Raw genomic sequence first — 23155 nt, forward strand, 5'->3', positions numbered from 1 at the left:
CAATGAGGCGATGGTTGAGCTGTGATCAGCGCAAACAAGTTGTTAAACCACTATATTCTGCTAATCACCCGTTGATAAGAGGGATGCATTTACAAAGTTTCTTGATCAGCAATTTCAAAATGCTGTCGTAGATTGACTCAGTGGCTCTAAGATGCTAAACAAAAGTGAAATTACAAGTTTCCTTGTCACAGCATCATATGGTTTAAAAAAAACTACATGTAAAAAGTGCAGTATAGTTGAATATAAACTCAATGGCTATTTAATTAGTAAAATAGGCTCAGATTGAGATTAAGGTGCAAGACCAGTTCCAATCTCTAGAGTCTCTAAATTGTAATGACTTGCTCTGATCCCTGTAAAAGGTAGCAGCAGAATACTCACTGTACAGTTATAGTAAATTTCTAGATGTAATTTTCATTTAAGAAAATATTTTTTCTCTGTGTGGCTTCAATACAAAAATAGCCAACAACACATTCTTGTGGCCTGGCATGCCAACAAAAATGTTTTCCAGGTCTGCCGTTCGTCTAAACTGACATCATTTTCAAAACATTGCCATGTCAATGCAAAACTTTTCTGAAACGTAAAAGCAAAAAGTCTGTGTTTTCACTTGTTGTGTAACCGGGGCCTAATGGTTACAAGACGAGACAGCAGTTATGCTATTATGGCTGCGGGCGGCAACAAATTAACCCTGAGTCATTTCAAACCTCACCACAAACCGAGACCTGTGCTTTGATTCGTCATTGCTGAGAAAGGTGAAGTCAGTTCGCCCACATTGGCTTCAGACGCTGATTGGAAAATAAACTTGTGGCCACAATCTAGTGAAGAAGCTGACAAGTAGAAAAATACGACCTCCTGAAAATCCTCCAGCTGTGTCCTTGCCACAGCCCTGATATATATATATGACACTTTTAGGGAAGACACCATCTTTCTCTCCATGATTGACGCTAAAGCTTGTTCCGGGGCTACTTCCTTTAGCACACAGTTTAAGCCACAGCACTGGAGAGAAAGCGCATCTTCCAGAAATCTGTGGAAAACTTGACCTTCTACCTTAGAATTACTACCACTGACAGCACCGTGCATTTATTGCATCCTCCTAAAACACTTTCCTGGGACCTGTTCTACATATTTTGTACCTTTTTTCATATTTCTCGTTTCTTCTTCAGTAAAGAATGAAGAAGAGCTACAGACTCTGTCCTTACAGGCTGCACTACGTGGCCTCGGACATGAGCTTTCACGGCCCCCGCTGATGTCCAGTTACAGATGGTGACAACAGCACAAGATAGAGTGACAGGAGGATTATAGCGTGGACAGATGGCGGTTCGTGGCACTGCCAAAGCAGATGGCCTGCAGGGCCCAAGGCAGAGCAGGGAAGACAGCAGGTGATGGGAGAAATATGGTGGCGACTGAGGACAACCTGATGAAAACACATTGTGACCCTATGCTTTCTTGCTTGGAAAGAAAAAAAATACTATCTGTGGTAATGGTCACATAATCCCTCGATTCATCTCAATTTAGACACCGAGATAGTTCTAAAAACCAACAGACATGCTCACTTTAACAGACAATTCATCTCGTGTTGTTGTGGTTGCCTTGAGGCTCGGCATGTGATGCTCTGCCAGCGTACTGCGATGCTGTGCGGTTCTTAAATCTGGGTCATGATCTGATGTCACAACCTACTTCTATATCTGCTCATCCGTCTTTATCTTCAGGGACAAACCCAAAACTACACAATGCGAGACGTGCGAGTCCCAGCAGGAGCTCTCACATGTCGGGGAATTGTTCGAAAAACCATCACGGGGGGGTGGGGGGATTCAACGTGTTGGCTTTTGATAATATTCTGAAAGCCTTTCAAATGGGGGGAACTAAACTGCCAGCGACTTCCTGAAATCTGTGAGAGCAGCATGTATAACACACAAAATTCAACTGACATTTCCAGGAAAGCAGGTCAACACTGAATAAAGTTACTGGGGTGAAAGACGCCGTGACTGTTGGTAAAAAAAAAGAGATGCACTGAACAGTTTTGAAGAAAAACCTCTTCTTTGTTCATATTTGGTACACTATACTTGCTTAGATTCAGGACAATAAGGTTTGGGCTTCAATGTGAACCCTCGTGATGTAACACATCTTATTTTACATTTTTTATGCATTACATCGATTAGTTTACATGAACTGCTGCATTTACATTCAGTGTTTTGTCAATCTAATTGAATTCCTTACAGTTAAAAGAGTATCCGATCTTTTTTAAAAAGAGATCACATTGACGTGCAGATTTAAACGCACCGATGAAATAAGTGGATCAATCCCATAATGCTTTTCACTGCGTGCACATGATCCCACATCCAGCTTTACCTGGAACTCGGCCAAATATTGAATTGTCACTTCAACTAACTCAACTTTCCTTTTTCAGAGTCTGATCAGAAACGTTCCTTTTTATGTAATATGTCCCTTCCATCAAGCATTTCTTTATCACTGCCATTTTGGATGGTCTTATAAGTTTAAAGCTGAAGTACCAATTACATGGCCAATTACATGGCCTCTGATTGGATTACCAACAGGTTTCACTACATTCTCTCATCAGTTTGTAATTTTAATTGAAAACTAATCAGATGGATAGAAATGTTTACATCATGGGATTTTAATTGGATTCATAGTTAATCAAATGATTTACGGTCCACGTAACCAGCTACTGAACTCTTTTGATGAAGCTCCTCAGTTTACCTCAAAGCTCCACACGGTTCCTCAAATCACACAATTATTTAAACTTGTTCATTTTGTCCATTGTAATTGAGACGACCACTCGAGGTGATACACAGGTTTTGGGGGATTAGAGCCAATTCCAGCAAACAAAGGAGGACTCAGCCTGGAAGCGTCGCTCATCCCTCACATGGTCAACCCAGAAAGACAAATCTTCACATCAATTTAAAGTCGCTAATCGGCCTGAATACCCAGAGAAAACGTCCACACACCTGACCTGAACTTGCCGAGATGCGAGACTGCTAATCACAATGCAACTCAAGGTCTAAAACAGTACATGTGATAATGTTCTTTTTAAGTTGAGTGAGAAGGATGAATTAGAGTTTGTTTCATACTGGCTGATCAGTTACTAAATTCCATGTATCAAATGCATCTTAAAGTAGTCGAGTGTCACACAAGTGCTTCCACAGAAAACTCAGAGTTTGTTAACAGGCAAATTTTAAGTCCCATCTGTGATTTTTTTCATCAGTCATGAAATTTAGGTTTTGATTCCTAAAATTAGATGAACCGCCATGACTCACCTGCAGCGTACATGACGGCCAGCATGATGGAGGAGATCCACGCGATCTGGCTGTACGAGGCATTGAAGATGATCTGGATGTCTTTGAAGAAGACCGTGATGGCCTTGGGGAAGGCGTAGGAGAAGCCGATGGAGATGAAAGATGCGAGCACCACAGCCCACCCCCACCCGCCATCTGGCGGGGGCACGGCGGGGGTACTTGCGGCTGGGGGCGGCATCGCGGGCCCGCTTCACTGCTGGCTACTCGCTGTCATGACAGGAGAAGGACGAGAGAGAAGACGGGGAGAAAATTAAAACTTGCAGAGAAGAAAACTTACATAATGTATGACTTCGTTTTGTCCTTTGATTGACTATTGATCAGTTCCATCCGAACAAGCTCTTTCCCCTCTTTTCTTTTACAGTCCTTTGAGCCTTTAGCGACAGAAATTAATGACAAAGAGAAGCTGTTTATAGGAAAATGTAACAAGCCACTGATAAGACAACTCAACCCAAAGCCTTATATTGACAATAGACACACAGCTGTGGGATTATAAAGGAGGAGAAAAGCATTGTCCTTTATTTTCATTCAGACCGACAATCACCGGTAGTTATGGGACACATGAGAGAGAAGGACATACCACAGGTCCGTATCCTGGAGAGGACGTGCGCAAACATGCGCTGACACACATGATACTGTCCATTCCAGAGACTGACCCCGTCTGAGAGCTCACACCTTCCCCGCCCTGCGTCCACCTTGAGCCTTCAGGCTCGGTGGAAACAAGGGGCGGAGGGAGCTGCAGTGCCGGTTTGAAATCAGGTGATGTGTACGAAGCAAACACGCCTTGATTACACGTGTAAAAAAAATAATAAAAAATGGAGAAAAGAAACAACTGTGTGAAGCTCCTCCCATCCCAAGCTTTGTTTCCAGCCACCCAGCCTCATCAGCCTCACCTTTTCCAATCAGCCAGGAGTTATTTACAGCTGCATAATGAGCTCGCAGCGCACGGCGAGGCGAGGCGACGGCAGCCAGTTTGGCTTCGCATAAATGAAGCAGCCAGCGGAAGATTTGACATGTTTGCATGTGTTTGTTTTAATGGGATGACAGGTGAGCAATTACCGGAGATTTACATAACCAGACGGGGTTTACGGGGGTCGGGCTGCGAAGTAATTGCGACGCCGGGTTGCGACAGCGAGGAGAACAGAGGCAAGTTGAAGGGACACGGTTACAGCCTGACACCGAAGAAGCACCTGTCACCTGATACACGCCACGAGTTCAAAGGTCATCTGCGGTTGTCTTTTTGCTGAGAAAAAGTGGCTTTGTCCACATGTTCTTCACTAGAACTCTTGTGAATACGCACGCACACTGATCATGACTGAGTTTACCATGAAATACAAGTTTCCTGTTGCGACGACTCCAAAAATAGGTTGTAATTATGCCTTAATGCTGAAGTTTTCATGAATAATTTTCAAAAGTCTTATCATAAATAGTTCTCAAGTTTGGCTCTTTTGAATCAATGAGTTATGATATCAGTTATCAATGATTAAGCTAAAAAAATTAATTGTTCAATCTTTATTAATCCTCTTGGCAAAGTCCTTTTTATGCATCGACACATCCTATTTCTCGAATGCAGGGCAGTCATATTACGGCCACTGGCCAAAATTGTGCCTATGGTCAAGAAAGATTCAGATTTGCAAAGCCACTTTAGTATAACTGTTCATCACGTGAGAATAAAGCTCCAATGTTGAACTTTATAAAGACAAAATACTTCTATATAGGACAACGTTTTAATATTTGGTTAATACACAGAACTATTGCCACTGTGGACTTTGTACTGAATACATTGGAAATAAATCCATTCTAAACATATAACTTTTGATGCATTGATTCATTTCACATATTTTGCCGTCATCGGGTAATGTTTTATCTTCACCCTCACTTTTTTGGCACAAAGAAAAGTTTTCACTAAGTGTAGTGTGAGCAATGAGTAATGCCACAGATCACATCTCCCACATGGCAGTTAACCGGCCCCTCCAGACTTATCTTCTGTGCGCCATTATCTGCAGCATGCAAACCTCATCTGTTCCTCTCGCAGAGCTGCAACGTTTACAGCACCAGACGATAGAAGACCCGCTTTTAGAACGAGCGTTATCTAAAAGTGGCATTGAGGAAGTGGATGCCTCATCCGTCACGGCGTGTAAATGACTCATAGAAAATCACCATCAATTAATGATGTTGCTCTCACAGGATCAGGTTGCAGTGTTGTGGCGACTCTGATGCCGACTGAGAACATCTCGGCTGCGCTTGTCAACAAAAAGCCATTAGCTGGATGATTTAATTCTGTACTGTCCTTTGGAACGTTTTAGGGAACAATCCATCGAACTGTTTGAAGGCTCCAGACAAATATCAAAGAAACCTACAATAGTATTGATTATCATATTATGTAAAAGTCTCCATAAAAACAAACATGTACATTTGCAATAATAATTCCACCACAAAAATAACTGAATTGACAACAGTTGCTGCTGATGTGGGTCACAGCAGATATAGTATATTATCATACTATACTGATATTTATATGCATGTTTGAATGAATCACTCACATCTTTATATAACAGCTTTCAACTAATTATAGAATATTTCAACATACCTTTGGGCATTTTTATGCAAATAACATAAAATTTGCCCAAGTTCTATATTTTAGAATAATTTGTTAAAAATCCATTCTTACATTACATATTTACCTTTATTATAAACTAGAGTGATCTGTGTTCTGCAGTTTTTGTGCCACAGACACATTCATTCTGTGGAACCGTGTGGATGATCGGCCAAAAACGATCCCATTACATGAAACGAGGTTCTCCTGTGGGTCGGCCCTAAATCTGGCATCAACAGGGTTAAAATTTTAGGAAGTCAATGACTATCTGAATATATACATGACATGGTTTCCATTGCCATGTGAGCCGGACCTCAATGTCACCTTAAAGTTTAATTCAATCCATAAAAAAACCCAACATGGCACTTCTTCCATCATCGACCGCACAAACATCTGTGTGAAGTATTTCATTAACCACTAAAGACTACATCATTTTCATGAGCTGGTTGCTAAAAACAAACAAAACAACATCTGGGATTATGATGTGATCCAAAACAAACGTACTGTCTCGAGTTATTTTCAAACATGCATCTCATGTTCCACATGCTGAGCAGTTTTAAATATTCTGCTAATCTTTTAAACTCCTAATTAGCAAAAATCCAAGAAGAATATTTGAAGGGTTTATGCATAAAAATAGCTTGCAAATGAGCCAAAACGTGGAAAAATAGTGTTACTAGAACACCTATTTGTTTTGTTGATTTTATTCTGGTCATCATGAGGAAATTAAACGCATTAGCTTGAAAATTACACCTGATTGTGCTTCATGTGAACAAATCACCTTGTGCTAAACCAGGCCTGCCTGAATGGAAATATAATCCTCTGGCTATATATCCTGTGTGTTGCCTCTTTAATCAAAGTAAGAGATTATAGCGTTTTTTTCCCATAGTTCTATAGAGTGGGTCTAATCCATGTTAATCAGATTACAGGCTGTCCGCTGCAGCTCTCCCTGGAGATACTGGTTTTGATTGATCGAACGCGGCAACAATGCACCGAGCCTCCTCACAACCCGTAAGCAGCTTAAACTGATGGGTTCCAGTATGAAGCGTCAAATGGGCTGACCATAAAAAAAAAAAAGCTGCCTTTGGGTGGAAAATAAAAAAAAAATAAAAAAGAGAAAACGACTCGATGACAAGCCTGACGGATCTGGTTTATGATCAACCGCAGAAGTGCACAAGAAGTCAAACAAAAGCAAAGTCACTGTTCAGCTGCTGCAATGTCAACACTTCCTCCTTGCTTTCCAAAGAATCATATCCTCATCGCCTGCCGCCTCTGCTCGTGCCTCTGCTCCTGCCCTTCACGTCACACCGACGACGACCGGAGCGGCTGACAAAGGGAGTGACTGGTAGGCTACATTTAGAGCTGCTACGCAATCCAGTGCCATTGAGGAAAGTCAGAAAAACTCTTGTATGACCAAGAAAACCTTTTTGTTTTCCACCAGTTTGTATAGATTACCTTCCAAAGCTCTAATCAATAGTACCCAATTGTCAAGTAGCTACTAATCAAACTTTATACCTGCCAATTCACAATCATGACTTAATCCAACCATGGACCACTGCGTTTCCCTCAACTTCACATTGATTTAATCTTTAGCAAGATGAGCAGTTGGAATAACGTTTAACAAGTTTATTCCTTCAACCTTAGTTACTTGATTACAAAATAGAACAAGAACGGGCACTCGGTAGAGCGCATAACTTTGCCAACAGCACATTTGTTAGTGGAACCGAGTGAGAATCGCGAGCATGATACCCGTTAGCATTTATCGGGGTTGCCATCTGTTCCTTGAAAAGCTGAATTTTTGGTCTGTAAAATGCCAATGGAATGAATGACAAACATGCCGCTTTTATATGAAAACCTCGGGCAAACGTATTCCGCCACCTGTCCTGGTCTGTGACCCAAGAGCTGACAGCATACTCACATACTTCACATTCCATGTAAACAGACATCGTTTTCAAAGCATTGCCATGTAAACATGAAACATTTCAGAAACAAAAAAACCTGATTTTAACTTAACTTAAACATTTTAAGAATTAGTTCCACCTCGTCCAGACGTCATTATAGGCTGTGGCTCAGTCGGTAGAGCAGGTTGTTTGATAAATCATCTCCCAATGTCCAATGGATGGATTGACTGCCTACACACGGCACCCATCACCATTGTTGTGTGTCAATGGGTGAATTTGACTAACAACGTAAAGTTCTTTGGGGCTTCTAAAGTCTATAAGAAGGAATGCAGCACACCAAGCATTCTTAGACCAGTGAGTTCTCAAGACATTTGTTAGAGGAACAACTCCCCCCATTGCCTCGCCCTCAAAAAATCAAAGTGTTTCTGCTTTTGTGCCCAACTTCCTTTGTATATATTCACATTACAGTCGTCTCCCATGGGTCTCAGCAGTGTTCCCATGTCTATATAGTCTTCCGGACAAAAATTAGCTCAGATCACAGCTTCATACGTCTGCATTCTTGTTTGTGTTTCTTTTAGGTTTCACAACTGAAAAACAGTGTAATACAGTATTGCTGCTTCACGGATGGCAATTTTGAGATGAACAAAGTTCTTAGAAACTCAAATGAAGTATGTCTCAATACCAGGTGAAAATCCAGAGATGAACCGTAACCAGATAGAACGTGACTTAATTTCTTACTTATTTACGCCTTTAGCTCCTCCGAGAGCATAAGCCATCAGCCACCGTGTTCCAGGTGTGACCCCGGCTGTTCACCTGGAGGTGTGATGTTGAGTCTGAGATGTTCTTGTGGGGTCCACTTGCCCTGGAGATTCCATTTGAGAGCTTGTCTTGTTACACTGCCTTGCTGTTTCCTTAAGGTGTGGCCAAGCCTGATTTGTACTTGAACCTGTTCCTGACCCGCTTGTTTCCAAAGATCTTTATTCATTACTCTGTCTGTCCAGGATATCTTCAAGAGTCTTCTCAAGGAGGTGTTGGTGGATTTTTGCAGCTTGTTTTTAGATGACTTTGTGCTTCTCTTTATCTCTGAACCATACAACAGAGAGTTTGAACGTAGAGGGTGACCAGGGGAATAAAATAGGGGTCTGGAAACAGAACAAGCCAGTAAAGAAGGCATTCAGTTCTCCTCACAGGTGGTTGTTGAGAAGGAGCACCTCAACATATTCAACAACACCTCAACATCTCTTTCATGACCAGCTGGTTAGACCGCAGAATGTTTTCAATCTGAGGCCCCTGCAATAAGCACCACTGCAGGAAACCATTCCTGCCCACCGCAATAACAAGATAAAATGACTCCCCTCTGCCCTGAGAAAGGAGGCTTATGAGGCAATAGGCATTCTGGAAAACATCTGCACACATGTGGCATATCTGCTTTTTATCATGTATGTGTTTTGTATAATACTTGAGTTTTCACAGAAACAAATATTTCAATGGTAACGGTCTTTGTTACCCCTTGGATTGATTAGATGTTATCTAAACAGACACCGTGAGAAAATCCTTGGGAACTGGAAACTCTTCGGGAACAAAAGGGAGACATTTCCAAACATCTGAAGCAGGGAGGAGAAAAAAAAAAAGACACAGACACAAGTGTTCCCAGATCAGGCGTACAGTTTGATTTGATCCAGTGTCCCCTGCATGCTCTCGAGGTGACTGCCTGAGCTCACTTACAGGAATCTAGACATACAGCAGATCTCAGCTCGCAAGCAGGGAAGAAAAGGCAGGAGGCCACAAATCAAAATAGTTTTCCAGTAATTAAATCATCCAACTGGCAAAAGCTCATCAGGTTTGGTTACATTGTGCTATACTATAAGAGTCCAACTGTGTGTGTGTCCTCCAAGGACACCACTTAGTAACTTGGCAGACAGTCTCAGAGACTGTATTCTTTGTTGCATGGACAGACGGACAATCTCAGGTTTAATTTACAACAAGGGAACGGCTGAGACCGCCGGTGTTGTATTTCAGGTCAGTTTAATCCAGGAGGAACAGACAGATGTGGCTAAGTTACCCTGGTGACAGGCAAGAGCCAAGCTCAAATCTTGCTGGTAAAAGTGTGAAAAACAGAACTTTATGAAATTTGTACTGCCAAAAGCTTGGTGGTTTCTGAAGCCACAAAGCTGAAAAGGAGTCTGAACAGTAAGAAGTACAGACCAAGACACAAAGTCGATTCACAGCTTGGCTCGTTGAGTCATCACCTGCATGACCTTAAATCATGTGTAAACATGCTGAGTCATCAGGTGTCTCAAAGAATCTTAATATTTCAATAGGCGATGGGTACATGAATTTTATTTAGTATATTATGCCACTCATTCAACATTAGGGTTGCAAAATTCTGGGAATTTTCAAAGTTGGAAAGTTTCCATGGGAATTGACAAGAATTTATGTGAATAAAAATGGATTTTTCGTTCAGAGAAGGATATTAAAAGAAACCACAAAAAAAAGAGCCATTATTTGATTTCCAATTTAAAAACCCAAACTGAAATTCAATGCATTTTTCTTTATCATGATCGAAAAGGGAAAAACAAAGCTTTAAAAACAGGTTTATTTTCATTTTCTGTTTCTCAAAACAAATAAGAAAATCGTTGGACAACAGAAACAAAAACACAGACTTGTTTTCATATTGTGCGACCGGAAGTTGCTGCGTTTCAAAACAAGAGCGCGTATGAGGACGGTGTGTTTCTGGCAAAAGCGCTTAGTTAGCAGCTTGCTTTACTGGAGGAAGAATCCTTATTAATTGTAAGTTTTTAATAAATATATTTAAGTTACTTTACAGGCCAATTACTTCCTCTGATCTCCTGAACTTAATTACGACCAATCTATTTGTAGGTAATATGAATTATGAGTTAAAATGTAGTCTTTTGTGTTTGAGTATGTGATCCATCTGTCATGCAGGCCTCAACACAGCAACCTGTGCTTGATTGTCTCATTTAGTGACTTTTCAAACTTTTTATTGGTTCTCTGTGTACTCTGAGTGTTGTAACGAAGACCATCTCAGACAAGTTGAGTCAGCAATCAATCACATCTGGGTTGTAACATACTAAGCTCTGATGCATTCCTAAATAATTTTTATATGGTTGTAGCATGAGAAACAGTCATCTCCATCATGTAATTAACAAACAAGGGCTGCATGATTGTGCAATGGTGTGTAGTCTCATATTACTGCAGGAAGAACCTGTTTCAAACCTGAGCTCTAATCCCACAGGCTGAGATCCTTTTCTGGAAGTGTGACAAATTCCGGACCGTTTATCAACGGAATAAAAATCCAAAGACTATCAGCAAGCTTCGACGAAACAAGACTGCAGATTCTCATTGAGGTAAAATGCTGGCCCACGTCCATGTTCTCTGTCCCACCACAACGACTCAACCCTCGGTTTGCTCCGCTAGGAATCCAATGGAACCTGCAAACTTTTTGGTTGAGAGACGTCCACTCCAACAACCGAGCCACAGCCGCCCACGTACAGAGATCAGATTCTAACTATAGACTTTTGAAAAATAGTCATCTTGGAAAATTCAGTCAGGGGCGTGTTTCGACTTCTCCCTCCCGGTGTTATAACTGCGTTTCATAACATGTACATGTTTGACTTTGCAAAGGGTTTTAATCCAGATGTCCTTCCTGTTGCAACCTGCCGCAGCCCTTGTGTCTCGTTGAAACAAAATTATTTGCTGAAGAAAATAATTGCTCCTCAGAACTGCAGGAAATTCAACTCTGTTCATTAATTTCCACATTTCCCAAACCAACTTTTAACCTGCAATCTTTAATTAATAACAGCACCAAGACACAACTTTTAATATTTCAGATAAGTTTCTACAGTGGCGATTCCTGTTCGATGCAAATTATGAAAAATACGCCAAGAAGAAGGACATCGTTCTCTGTTCCCCACAAATCAAAGTTTCTTTGACTTTAAATTTGCCAAGTGGCTCCATTTTTTTGTCTTTCACTGATACTGAAAGGTCAGACGGTGGTTACTGAATAATGGGTTCTTTGAACGTGGATCCCTGTGAGACTTGAATTGTAATGAAGGACAACAGAAGGTTAGCTAAATCCGAATTAAGTGGCTCGGAGACATTCCTGTTTAACCTGTAAAAGATAAACTGCATACAGAGGTTCTACCTACGAGACCTTGAAGGATGGAAATATTCAACCGCTTCAGGTAAATGCCATTCTGATTCTGATAAACAAGCGCTGTAAAGCTCCACAAAGGAAAACTTGACCTCTACAGTCAGCTGCTACCAGCGTGACCTTCACCCCCTCCCTCCCGGGCCCCCGGAGTCTCACGGGACTTCAACATTATGGCAACGCAAGCTTAGCACTAAGGTAACCTCCAAGTAACACCTCTCACTTTGTTTTAGACACAGTTCATTATTAACCCACGCTAATAACGTCAGCTCTCCAACGGGAGACTGAAGGGCACGTTTCATCCTCTTGTCAACACGACGGCGGCTTAATCTCACGCAGAGATCCAGTAAACACGGTTGCCCCGTGGCCTCGCAAACAGGAGAAATAACACAAAAACAATGGCGACCCCTGAAAGCTGCTTTTCAAAAAGGCCACCAGGCAGGAGGTCTTCCCATAAAACATACTTAAACTATAATACCCTCTCCAACCCAATTGTCAGCCTCTAATCTTTAAAGGCCTTGAGCTAATGCCCGAGGGGGTTAACTCTGATTGAAAGACTTTTTACATGCGCCAGTAAATTTCAAATACACCTCGTCTCTGAAAGCTGGATGGCAAACCAACTCCAAACGGACTAAATCTCCCAGCCTGCACCGCTGCCTGCAGCTTCTGCCTCGATTTCTGTTTGTCAGGGCATGAGGGCATGAATCAATCCATGTAAGTAGGCCTGTGTGGACACAACAGTAAGCTTTAAAGCCCACCTGACTTTTCCATACAGGCTGCCAGCGCCCATATTCATCACCCAATCCAGAGGCTCGCTCTCCGCTTCACACCTCCGACTACGTCATGAAGGTCACACAGCATACAACCGGGCCAAGTTCTAAAGTCAGTGTATGTATTCTAGAAGTAGATTTGAGCTGGAGATTTTCATTGTCGGCAGGACATCAATGGGCTACGAGGACACTATCATACCGACATTAACTCATTCCTTTCTCTAGGATTTGTAATGACATATATGACATATATCTATTATTTCTTCTCTCCTCTATGGAAAAAAAAAGTCTGAAAACTAGTCGCATCATACTGAACACATAAAAAGTGCAAAAAGTTTCAGGATGTGTCCAATGCACCCATGACGTGAAACAGAACCACTTAAACTGAAATGAATGGAGAACTATATCTCTTTTGGCAAGTATTTTGATATGTCACTCGTTTTACTATGTTTTTCACCATACAATTAATCAAGACTGATTTGAAATAGAAAAAAAAGAAAGAAAATACATTTCTATGTATTTCAGCAACTGATCTATGAAGCGTTAACCCTTGTTACTGAAAGCTATTCAAAGATAGTTTTTTGTGTTGGTCATTAAAAGACAGTGGCAGTAAACATCATTATATGTCTCAATGACTTTCTGAAAGAGCGTATACACCTACGAGCTCTACTGTCCTACAACATAATCTCTGCGTGATCGATTAGATGAATTCGACATGATAAAAATCGACATTTTGGCACGAGCCTCTCTTTCCACAAAATGTTGAAGCAGAGCATTTTTCGGTAATTTTGGAGGTGTTGAACACTTTTCATTACTTTCTTAATTTCTAGAAACCTCACAAACATATCACTAAAACTTCCATTTAATTTTGGGCATCCGGTCACATGACAACCACTGAAAATTCAGCTTTTTGAAAACGGATTCCAAGATAGAACTTTAAAACTCTCCAATTCTGCACAGACTGAGGAAAACGCAAGTTTTCTGAAATGCGGCGACTGTACAAGCGCGAGTAGATGGACAATGACAACGATGGCGGCTTCCAGAGTGTCATGACTCCCAGTTCATATTCTCTTGGGACTTGGTAGTTTTATAGTTGAGTCTCCTGCAACAACAATCCAACTTCATCGTCTGTAGAAACAAATACAAAATACATAAAAAAAAGATACATTAAATATTTATAACATATTGCAACTCGTGGCCTGACATTCAAATTTTTCTGCTGTTTATGTGTAAATGCCCATGCTTTTCAAAACGCTGGTGTGTAAGTGTGCAATTTTTCTGAAATGAAAACACGAAAGTTATGGATTTTCACTTGAAACATCACATAAATGGGACCTTAGAAAAGAGGTAAGACCACACAGGGGTGTTTGTGTGCATTCCCGTGGCTTTAAGACTCTATAAGTCCTCCATGTAAACAGGGTTTGCTGTGTTTTCCTGTTAATCTCACCATAGTCACCACTGAGTTTAGCCCTGTATATATTATCATTTAATTTATTCTGCAATATTGATACTTCCACTTCTATTCTATTTGTTCTGCGAGGAGCTATGTTACAAGAATTTCCCCCAGGAATTAATAAAGTATTTCTCATTCTCATTCTCGAAGCCACTAAACTGTATTTGTACAGAGACTGACAGTAAAACATAAAAAAAGCACAATGAGGGAGTTTTAATGATTACATGAAGGTAAAGGTTTGTCAGCTTTGCTGGAGACTCAGAGTTGAAGGTAAGGTTGTTACCGAGCCAGCAGAGTTAATAGTGTCGTTGTACTGTTATAGGTGTGTCTCTGTGTTTAATAGTAAGTAACACATGTTGCCATTGTGAACACAAAGCTCTGCCCCGAGCTGGGCCGTGTTGCCTCACAACAAGCCCGGCGTCCACAAGCACAGAGGTCCTGATCTTGAAACCTGACCCAACTCTTAAAACGGTCACATGTGCAAAGTTCCACGAAACACACAGGTGCTCGGCACTGTTTGACGTTTATATTCCTTCTGGCGATAGCTAATCAGTCAGCTGGATAATGAGCCCGAACAGAAGAAACGCGTAAAGAGGCGTATTCAGGGGTTAGAGGGGTGATAGATTACCACACACCTTTATTATATTGAAGATTCATTAACGCTGCATATTCGTGGGTATAAACTCTCAATGTCAGTCACCTGAGTAAGGTGACGGCCCCCATGTTCGGCTGCTGTCCTGACAAACAAACAGTGTGGACATTGTCAACCAAGCGCTGTTTATTCAACCTGCAGAGTGACCCTAAATACAGGATCACAATATCAAAGGAATCTCTGCACTCCAAAACACTGGAGGTCACAAGTTGTAACTTCAGCAGAAGAAACATAAAAACAGATTGATTCAATAACATGTTTATTCTATGAAACTAGGAAGATGTGGGGTTTTTCTTTCTGAAATGGAATTTATTAATTCTGCTGTGATACAAAAGCTATTTAATTCTTCTAAACAGCACCTTCTTTAAAAAAAAAAAAAAAAAAAGGAACCTTATTCGCCCTGCATGAAAGATTGTTATAACTCTTATGACTGAACAGTAAACAGTATGTCGCCAGTTCGCTCAGCTCAAGGAAGCAGCTGCACCTGGAAAAGTCCGGCACGAGCACTCATAAAGCTGCACAGTGTTGATTTTACACTTTACTGTATGCACATTATGAATGAAGGAGAAATAATGTAGTAACTGGACTACTTCTGAGAGAAGAGAAAGACTGAACAGCTGTTGATTAATTGTGAGCAACAGAAATAAAACACGCTCGTAAAAGTCCTTATTTTTAGGCTGTCACGTGTTTTTGAAAATGCCAGTTCACCTCCTTTTTGAGTGAAAACTTTAAAAATCTATTTAACTGTTACCAGAAATTGAGGGTCAGTATTTAGAAATCCTAATAAGTATTTATTCTTAAAGGTTAGTTCAGTTTAAATGTGGGAACCAAGAAAATGCATCCATTTGTCAGCTATTTGACATTTGACACATTCCCCCCTTTGATATAGTTTTATTGTTTGTTTGTTTTGCTAAAGTTGTTTGACATTTGAGGGATTGTTGAAAAACATTGACATGTAGTTCAATTAGGTTCATAATGCCTTAAGTGTTTTTTTTTCTTATTTTCATGAAAGGTTTTTTTTTCCAATAGACCTTTCTGTTAAAAAAAAAAGAAAGAAAAAAATCACATATCTAACTCACAGTCTTAAATTCAGGGCAGATTAAGGCCCCTGTTTACCACGTTTTCAAGTGAAAATTGAAAACTTCCGTTACAATTTGGCTGCTCAGTGACACTGATAATGCAACTTTTTGAAAACGGCTCCCAAAGTGCAATTGTTTTCAGCATTTCTGCTCTTCCCATGAAAATGGACATCATTTTCAAAACGTCGCCATGAACTTGTTCAAAACTTATTATGACTTATGATTTTCTACCGTGTCTTTAATTCCCTTCCTTCAGTCTAAATCAAATGTTTGTGAAGTAACAAGTTCAGCACAAAAACAATAATGTGAACTTGTATTGCATGCGTCATGTAAAATAATCTTCATTCAGTGTATTACATCTCACTGACCCCCCGCACTTTGTAGCCCCAAACTGTACAATAATATCATCCACTCCTACGTCAGCTTGGTTTCTTCTGCATATGAAATCTACTATAAGTTGTACATTGCTGCTTATAACGTAAATATTTAATTAGAAAGTATTTTGGCTTGTCTGCAGTACTACTTTTGGCCACAGGGGTCACTGTTCAGTATAAACACACTGACAGGCATGTAAAGATTGTTTAGTCTGCTTTAATAAACTGCAAAAGAAGGAGATGCGGATGTATTTATTGATTATTATCGATTATTTTGCAATTGTATGTTAATCAAGCCTCTGTTAGATGAATAATCTCAGTGCCAGTATGAGTCTGATGGTTTCAGCAGAGTACAGCACGTGAAGTTATTTTTACAGTGGAACATCCACAATGCCAAATATATCACTGGAGAGTAATACACTCCAAAGAATGCATCTTTCAGGTGGTGAAACCTTTAAAAAGGAAAGCGGGGAAAAGGAATGTGATGCAACAGCAGAGTGAGTCCTGCAGCCTAATCATATGATGCTGCTGATGTAAGGACAGGGACCGGATGAAGCCAGTCTTAATACCCAGGGCCTGCACGAGCTAAACCGGCCGCTCGAAGTACATCCAAAAAAGGGAAAAATATTCCCAAGCTCATCCGAGTCACTCATTGCACCAGGAACTGACCTGCGAGGCAGCGATAGGCACGATCGTTTCGCTCCAGTTACGCATCATGAACGCGCGGCCCCCTTTTCATTCATCCCTGCGCGCGGCGGCGGCGGCGGCGGCTCCGTCAAAAACCCTCCGGATCAGCACCGGCAACCGCGGCTCGTCTCCACGCGAATAAACAAGACCGTAAACATGGTTTATTTACCTTTGGATGGAGGCGGACGGACGGACGGCGGGTGTATGTGCGTGTGTGCGTCCTTGCGCGCGGGCGGCCCGGCTGCTGTGACCTTGGAGCGGGGAGATGCGTGCGTGCGTGCCGCGGTCGGCCGTGTGTTTGAAATGTCCCGAATGAAGCCGCTCGCCTGACGCGCTGCGGAGGGCGGCGCCGCCTGCCTCCGGCTCCTTCTCAGCTCTCAATCATCCGCCTCTCTGGTAGCATCAAGCAGAACAGGAGGGAGAAGAAGAAAGAAAGATCTTTTATTGCTTAGTTAATTGTGGGAAATTATCTATTATTTCTTATCTCAACTGACAAATTCAAGAAATTGTGCACACAGTGGTTTTTAAAAGTGTGGGACGTCCCTCCTCCTCTGGGAGATTGGGGCACCTGTTAACCTTAAACAAAACATATAATAGGTGGTGGTGGTGGTTTAACTTTGCTCCCTGTTGAAATGAGAAGCTCCTTATTAGGTGTTTCTTCGACGCTTGGTGATGATGTAATCATTTGATTCAGATGTGTTGAAGCAGGTCGATATCTAAAGCTTGCAGGACAAGGAATTTCCAGGATGAGGTTTGGAAACCGCTGATCCAGAGGCTCAAGAAGAGAAGTTGAGGCCCTGTTTACAACTTTTCAAGTGAAATCCCGTTTTAATTTTTCTGAAAAAGTTTTATGTTTGCGCTGCAGCATTATGTGTCCTTGCATGGAAATTGCATAAATGCTGAAAACAATGTAATTTTCCTGTTGGGGGACTAGGTGGAGCTGTGGTTTTGTTTCTCTAATGAAACCTCATAAATATAATACATTTCAAACATTAACGATGGAGAGTACACAGAGATTTTTATCAAGATTGAATCGTTATTTTCCAGGTGCCTCTCAGCAATAAAACTACCAAGGCCCAGGAGAATGTGGACTGGGAGTCATGACTCTCTGGAGGCAAACATGGTTGTCATTTTCCATCTACTGAGCATGTGCAGAAGAACTATTTATTCAGGCTGTGGTGTGCATGTGTGGTAGCAGCGTTTCAGAAAAGTTGTGTTTTCCCCCTGTTACCATGGAGCCGGGGTTGGAACACTTTCAAAAAGTCCCATTTTCAGTGGCTCTCTCAAAAGTCAACAAATTCCATTTTCACTTGAAAATGCTGTCATGTAGAAGGAGTCTTGGTTTAGATGTTGATATCCCACTGATTTAAACAGTGTGACATTCATCACTCTATAACTCTATTTTGGGATTAACCCAGATAACATGAGTGCACATGACATGATGCATTCCTCCATGAGTGAGCAAAAAAAAAGGGCTTCACTAAACACTGGCTGGGTATAATTTGCCCCTTGAGTTCTCAGGCATTTGTGGTTCATATGTTAGACGAGTCGATTTAACAAGCTTGAATCCCACAAGATTACCACTGTGTCCCTGAGCAAGGCTGAAGGATGGAGTGTGAAACAATAGATTCTGACCTAAACCTCACATGAATCATAAAATCAGGAGTATTATCAGTAAGGCAACACGATGTGAGCAGAAACACAAGCAACAATGAGGAGATGACATGTCAGAGAAACACGAGGGAAATGAAAAACTTTTACACGAGGCATGACCCAAGAGTTTAAGCCTTCAGCCACAACACACATAAACAACAATAACACATTACTCTGCATGGTGCACTGGAGATCGCCGTCTGTGAACACAGTTCATAGTATGTTAAGCTGTACGATGCAATTAAAGGGCCACATGTGGGTGCAGTTCTGCAACACCACAGTCTTTTAGTGGTGGAAAATAAATCAATACCAACAGGCACTCAAGCCTAAAAGGAAAACTTTACAGTCGAGTAATGGTTAGCACTCTTGACCCACAGCAAGAAAAATCTACATTTAAACGTCAGCTTCAACCAAAAAGGCTTTAAAATACAAACTGTAGATGATAGGGACACTACAAAACCTAATATATTTAATAGCAGGGGGTGGCATTATGGCAAATTCCCAGGATGCTTCTGCATGTAAAGAAGTCTAATAATGCTAAAAAGTATCATTTAGATTGGAAATGTTAAGTGAAAACACAGTAATCTGGAAATAACAATACCTTGAATTATCGATTCTTTAAATTCATCATAGGTCATACAATGGGGGGAAAAAGCAGCAGTACACTGCTTCTTGCAGTTGCAGTTCTTCCTTTGACATTGCGCGGTGCAAACCCATGTAACAGGATCGATAACAGTTTGAGGAACAGACAGGGGGGAAGTGAAAACTGGCAAATGAGCATCTTTCTAAATTTGCCAAGCTGTAATTTCCGGTGCAGGTGATTCACATCGTTGTTTGATTTGCTTGGAGCCACGCAGCTGCTTGATAATCTGCCCTCGACAAGGCACCCTGACATGGGGGCAGTTGTTTGATGACACGCATGAGCCATTATTGAAACACCTTGCATTTAAGTGCCTGCACATCAGCGCAGATTGCACTGCTCAGATCACCTCTGCCGAGTCCTTTCAGAAAGTTACGGATGCTTCATGAAAGTTTAAATACTTTAAGTTTTGACCTCGAATGAACCCTACAAGTTGTTTTCAGTGGTGGACGAGCACAAGGTGTCTGTAAATGTAAAGCAATTTAATTCATGTCAATATTATTTCTTTACCGCCAAATACAACACAGTCATCTGGAGGCACATTTAAAGAGAAAACCAAGCAACACCAATGAGGGAGTTAAAGATTTATTTGTTTTGAGATTAACTAAAAGCAGCTGAAGTTTTATAAAAAAAAAAAATTAAAAAAAAGCCACAGATGACATTTTCTCTCTGTGTTAGATTAACTTTGACATCTTTAGAGTTGTGTGCGGTTCAGTTGTTTCTGCTTAATGTTCTTTGCGTGTCCAAATCCGCTGGCATCATCGACGGCTGACCCAATCTGGGTCATCCGAGCTCAACCCTCTGGATTAAATTTGAAGGGGGTGGGGGGGGGTCGCAGCGAAGCTCCTGCAATGCGGTGACACTGACTTACAATGTGTAAAGACAATAAAGAAGCACAGGAACTGAAGTGGCTAAAACAGAAAGGTTTTTATATTTTATATTTCTATTGGCAGCTGTAGAAACGAAAGAGATCACACGTGAAATCATTGATTGCAGGTCGTATGCTTCATTACTTTTGTGATGGACTCAAGCTCTTATTTGCAGAGCGGCGAAACGTCTGCTCTGAAAGACGTCACATGCTTCATCAGTCGGTTGACTCGCCGTGTGCCGTTTCTCGTCATAAGGCTAACTTGTATAGCAAACTGAGCTTATTGCTTCATGGTTTGGGTGAGTTCCAATTTTCAGTCCTTCCACATAATCACGTGTCAACATCCAACCAACGTTGACAGGATCGGTCTTGTCTAATGTTTGAAACTTCAGCACAGGTTCTTCCAGTCTCCTCCTCTGTGCCGGTTTTACCTTTTTCAAACACGTTTTGTGACTTCACCAATAAAATTTTGGGTTTTCAAGTGGAAAAGAAAAACTACGGCAAGAAATCATATCAAATGTGCTCACACGATATAAGATGATCATTTTATATCCAAACTAATTTGGTGCATGTCCTTAAACATTATGTTTACGTGCAGGATGTTCACGGTGTTCAATAGGCACAATGGATCAATAATTCCATGAGATTCATCCTGTTTCAAACAGAAATCTTCAAAAATGTTTAGTTTGGTTAGCACATGTCTTCAAAACTAAGAATAAAGAACTCAGAATTGGGTTTATCAGATCTTTTTTATTTAATCTAATCTGAGTCTGTTTTAAATCCAGAGGGACTGAACTGTCATGTGGCGGTTAACATGATATCAAGTGATGATAAGTAAACTTCTTTGTTAGTTAAAAGTACTGTATAAACAAGGTCTTTAAATGAGTCTCTGGAATATCCCCAAACATTCACTGCAGTTTAAAATCATTTTTATCTTTTTTTTTTCATAGAAAGTCTGGAAAAAAATGTTCAAATTTAGTTTTCTAGATATTCTCATCTTCTGTATGAATATTGCGTATGTTGGGTGACAGCTGCACAACGTTCATACATCTGCTGCAACACAGTTGAACTGGCATAACTGTGTATTCTTATCTGGCAAATGTGCAAATTCCAAGTGAAAATCATGAGATATGCAAATGTCAGAAAGGCTTTGCTCCAAATTTCTCTGGAAGTTTCTGCAAAACTCGTGCAACAAATGCGAAAGACCAATTCAATGTGTTTGAATTGAACATTGTTGATAATTCACGTGTCTTCTTGTATTTATGTGTCGCTGCCTCCCAGGTTTAAACTCCTGTTTTAAGACTCAGCCCTGAAATCATGAATTTCATTAAAGTATATATTCTTTTTTTTAATAGCTTGAAGCCAGATGCTGTGAACTGTCTCCTAAAATGAGGAAAAACAGTGGTCACCTTTAATTCCTGCAGAGCTTTCCCACACCGTGGCTCCAAGGAAATATGACTGTATGAACACGCGTTTACTTTTATTGCTATTTGTAGTGTTCACAGTGAGATTTCAGTACTTTGATCATAATAATTATTACACCTTGATATGTTTTTAATGATGTATGAGTTGGTTTTGATGTTTCAGTTGGATGTAATTACACTATAATCTCCATTCTCTTTTAAAAAAAGATATATTTTTATTATGTTTGTCCTTATCTAATTAAATTGATCTAATCTAATTGAAGTCTATTCTCTGCAGAGGCCATTCATCTGAATCAAGTGTGCTGGAGGAGGTAAACATGTGAAACATGTGATGCAGAGGGTCCCCAGGATGAGGAGGGGCCTGGGGGGGGGGGGGGGGGGACATTGCACCAAGAATTAAAAGAGAAATCCACATACCTCTTGCAGCTTTCATCCCAACAAAGCCGTGCGCGGCACCCGGTGCAACTTCACATGATCCTCGCTGCTTGAAACGGTAAACAATGACCTTTTAGGTCGAGAGGTAAAAAACACAAACATGGGAGCTCATATTCTCAGAGCTTGGCACTCCCCGAAGCCAAACAGAAACCTAAAACAAGCTCTCGCTGTGGGGCCAAAGGTGCGGCTCGAAGGGTTGGCCAAGGGAAACAGTTTTCGCGTTGCCTTTCTCACCCAGGTCTCCTGAGATTCTTGTGAAATAATCAAGAAATGTATCAAGGATGGAGTGGAAACTCCCACAACAATAACTCCATTCATCTGTAAATCATCTGAGAGTGTGTGGGCCCCTTAACAGGCAGCAGGTAAACATTTATCCCACGTACTGATGTCTGACAAACAGGAAAAACAGACAAACATAAGGATTTGAGTGAGTTTGACAAGGGTCTGACTGTGATTCTTGAGTCGGAGAGCGTGTGAACCTCAGCCCTTGTGGGATGTTCGCAATCAGTTTCCAACAGAAGTGAAGGAAAAGAAATGAATGGAAAACTAAACCGAAGCTGGATTGTGTTTTGGGATCCAACAGATAAGCTTTGGTAGCTCAATCTGCAACAGAATCTCATGGAAAGATTTGTATCAGGTGTTTGATCCATGAATGGACTTGATGTACCAGGGAGCGTTTACACTGGACGAGGGACCAGTGGGCCTCAGCGCGGTTCTCTGATGAAAGTCCAGTCACTTTGAGCACAACTGATGCCCGCCGGCGATGTTGGAGGGCGATACATCAGCCACTATTGTCACCAGACAAACCTTTAGTGGAGGTGTTACAGTGTCGACAGGTGTGAGCAGTGTCGATCTTTTCACGCACTGGATTAGATAAGTGTTCATAATGTTACGGCTGATCAGTGCAAGTCTTATTTGCATTTTGAAGACAGGCAAGGAAACTGCAAATTATGATTTAGGGAGCTGCACTAAGCTTCTGGAAATGTTTTTTTTTTGGTTTCCCAGTGTAGCGGTGGTGCGTAACTGGAGTGGAAATAATTATTTATTTTAAAAAAACTGACAATATCATGATGAATCCATATAAACAGTCTGCACAGTAACATACTTGTGAATGATTGGAATTCATCACATTTTGGGAATAAATGCT

At 41.0% G+C, this 23155-nt stretch overlaps 1 protein-coding gene across 1 annotated transcript in view; it reads right to left on the minus strand.

Moving 5' to 3' along the window:
• Nucleotides 1–22058, minus strand: part of LOC308146538 (monocarboxylate transporter 2) — a 36241-nt gene extending 14183 nt beyond the window's left edge. The window contains exons 1-3 of the mRNA XM_080518414.1: nt 21991–22058; nt 17158–17381; nt 3273–3518 (exon numbers count right to left, since the gene is read on the minus strand). Of these exons, the coding sequence (XP_080374540.1) occupies nt 3273–3489 (217 nt within the window). The 5' untranslated portion in view covers nt 3490–3518; nt 17158–17381; nt 21991–22058. The remainder of the gene's footprint in view (nt 1–3272; nt 3519–17157; nt 17382–21990) is intronic.
• Between the last annotated feature and the right edge of the window lie 1097 nt (nt 22059–23155).

The sequence above is a fragment of the Blennius ocellaris genome, assembly GCF_963422515.1.
Source record: "Blennius ocellaris genome assembly, chromosome: 22".
In the NCBI taxonomy this organism is placed as follows: Eukaryota; Metazoa; Chordata; class Actinopteri; order Blenniiformes; family Blenniidae; genus Blennius; species Blennius ocellaris.